General features: G+C 37.4%; 1 protein-coding gene across 1 annotated transcript; it reads left to right on the forward strand.

The window, feature by feature from the left end:
* Positions 1-6: 6 nt before the first annotated feature.
* Positions 7-1642, forward strand: LOC124894592 (TMV resistance protein N-like; the record flags this gene model as incomplete). Its single annotated transcript, XM_047405191.1, is given in 2 exon segments — positions 7-816; positions 1323-1642. A coding segment is annotated over 1 exon segment (576 nt), but the record flags the coding sequence as incomplete, so codon positions are not given.
* Between the last annotated feature and the right edge of the window lie 386 nt (positions 1643-2028).

Below are 2028 nucleotides of genomic sequence, written 5' to 3' on the forward strand. Positions count from 1 at the left end.
ATAGCCCAACTTGGTGCTCTTCGATGCTTGGACTTATCACATTGCAAGAGGCTTACACAGCTGCCAGAATTTCCAGTTCAATTAGATACAATAGAAGCAGACTGGACAAATTATTGGATCTGTAATTCGCTATTTCGGAATCTCTCATTATTGCAGCACGACATCTCTGCTTCAGATTCCTTGTCGCTTAGAGTGATTAGAGGTTGGCGGTGGCATGGGATGCCAAGGTTCCCATACCAGGGAATTGATGGTGTATCGGTCTATTTGCCAGAGAATTGGTACATACATGATAGCTTCTCGGGATTTGCTGTATGTTATCATGGCATATTAACTGACATCACGGCTCACTTGATTCCCTTAAATGATGATGGGGTGTCGTGCATCACACGGAAACTTGTCTTGTCCAACCACTCAAAATATTCTCTAGAACGTAATGGTATTCATTTTTTCTTGATACCTTTTGCTGGTTTATGGGATATTTCTAAGGCAAATGGAAAAACGCCAAATGACTATAGGCACATCATGTTATCTTCCTCTGAAAAAATTAAGTATATATTTCGTTTGTTGTATAAGATGAACTAGGCGTTTAGGCCTTGTTGCAAATAAAGGAAAATAAGGATGAATATTGCCTCGGGACAAGGAGGACCAGATATGATGATAGCAAACACCATGATGAAGACAGTCGCTCCTCTTCTAAGAAACAAAGGCCACATTGCAGCCTTCTTTCTTTTCCCTCTTTGTTTCGCCTATTGCCAAGAGCTCATCGATGGGTGATTTACATTTCATCTTTTCTCCCTTTAAGATGGATTAACCAAGGTAAGTTAAAGACTAACAACAAGTTTGACTTGTTTTCTTTTTCTAGTTGGCAGTGAAATTGTGTTCTCGCCTATTAGCTGTATTCTTCTGACTCTTTCTTCTTTCCCCTATTAAGGAGCTCATTGATGGGTGATTTGCATATCGTCAGTGATTTTTTAGTAGCAGATGAATACTTCAATGCTATTTCCTTTGTTCTCATCATCTGTCAAATTTCTTGCAAAAACATTAAGCACTAGACAGTTAAGCAACAAAGTTACTTTGCATCTCTTTGCTCTCTAGACAATTAATGATTCAATCTGATATTGTGATCGCTCCATTTGGATTAGGAGTAGGCTGTTTTAAAATCTTATGGTCTGCTGTCTTGTTGACATTGAATTGATAAATTAAGGTGTAACATCCATATTTGGATTACTTGTAAGTGGTTCTAACTATATTTTCACTCTCGTTTTGGATTACTTTTGCTGTGCAAACTGAGCAACTATTTGTTTGTATGTTGCATCAAAAAGCAACCGGAGCAAGGAAGAAGTATTTCCAGTAGTCAAACGTACCTCTAGTGATAGAGCAACTATTCTTCCATCAGGATGCAGAGCTCAAATACTTTCTCCGCCACCACCAAGTTCTACCAAAGTAGCATACTTCTTTATTGATTCCGATCCACTGTCAAATCTGCATGTGGTAGCAATACGAAGTACAGTTTTGTTATTTAGAATTAGAGTTGTCTGACATAGCATCAAATTAGAATCAAACAAGATGAACATGTACATAGCTATAGAAACACTAATGCTATTTACATAGCTATATAATTAATTTGTTTTTGTTGTCTTTACTAATAGTTGTCGTGCTATGCTTGTGGTTTCTTGTTCTTGGAGTTTTGATGATGTTTATAGTTTTGGGTAGATTGAGGATATTATTATTTGGTGGTAGTCTGGTTATGGTCATTATGTGTTGTTGTACTACTACTTATTGCTTGTTTCTCATACTAGTGGTGGACACGTGCGTTCATCGGGAGTCCAAAGTAAGCAGTATTTATACATTGGCTTTAGGCTTAGAAGCAAAGTCTTTCTAGTAGTAAGTTTAATCAAGTAGTGGCATGTGTAAATACCATCCCCCAACAGTCAGTGGCAAAGCCATATCAACTGAAGGTTGGTCAAATGAACACCCTTTATCGCTAAATTATATTGTATGTATAGAAAATTTGACTGCATATATACA

Source organism: Capsicum annuum, unplaced genomic scaffold, assembly GCF_002878395.1.
Source record: "Capsicum annuum cultivar UCD-10X-F1 unplaced genomic scaffold, UCD10Xv1.1 ctg75757, whole genome shotgun sequence".
NCBI classification, from domain to species: Eukaryota; Viridiplantae; Streptophyta; class Magnoliopsida; order Solanales; family Solanaceae; genus Capsicum; species Capsicum annuum.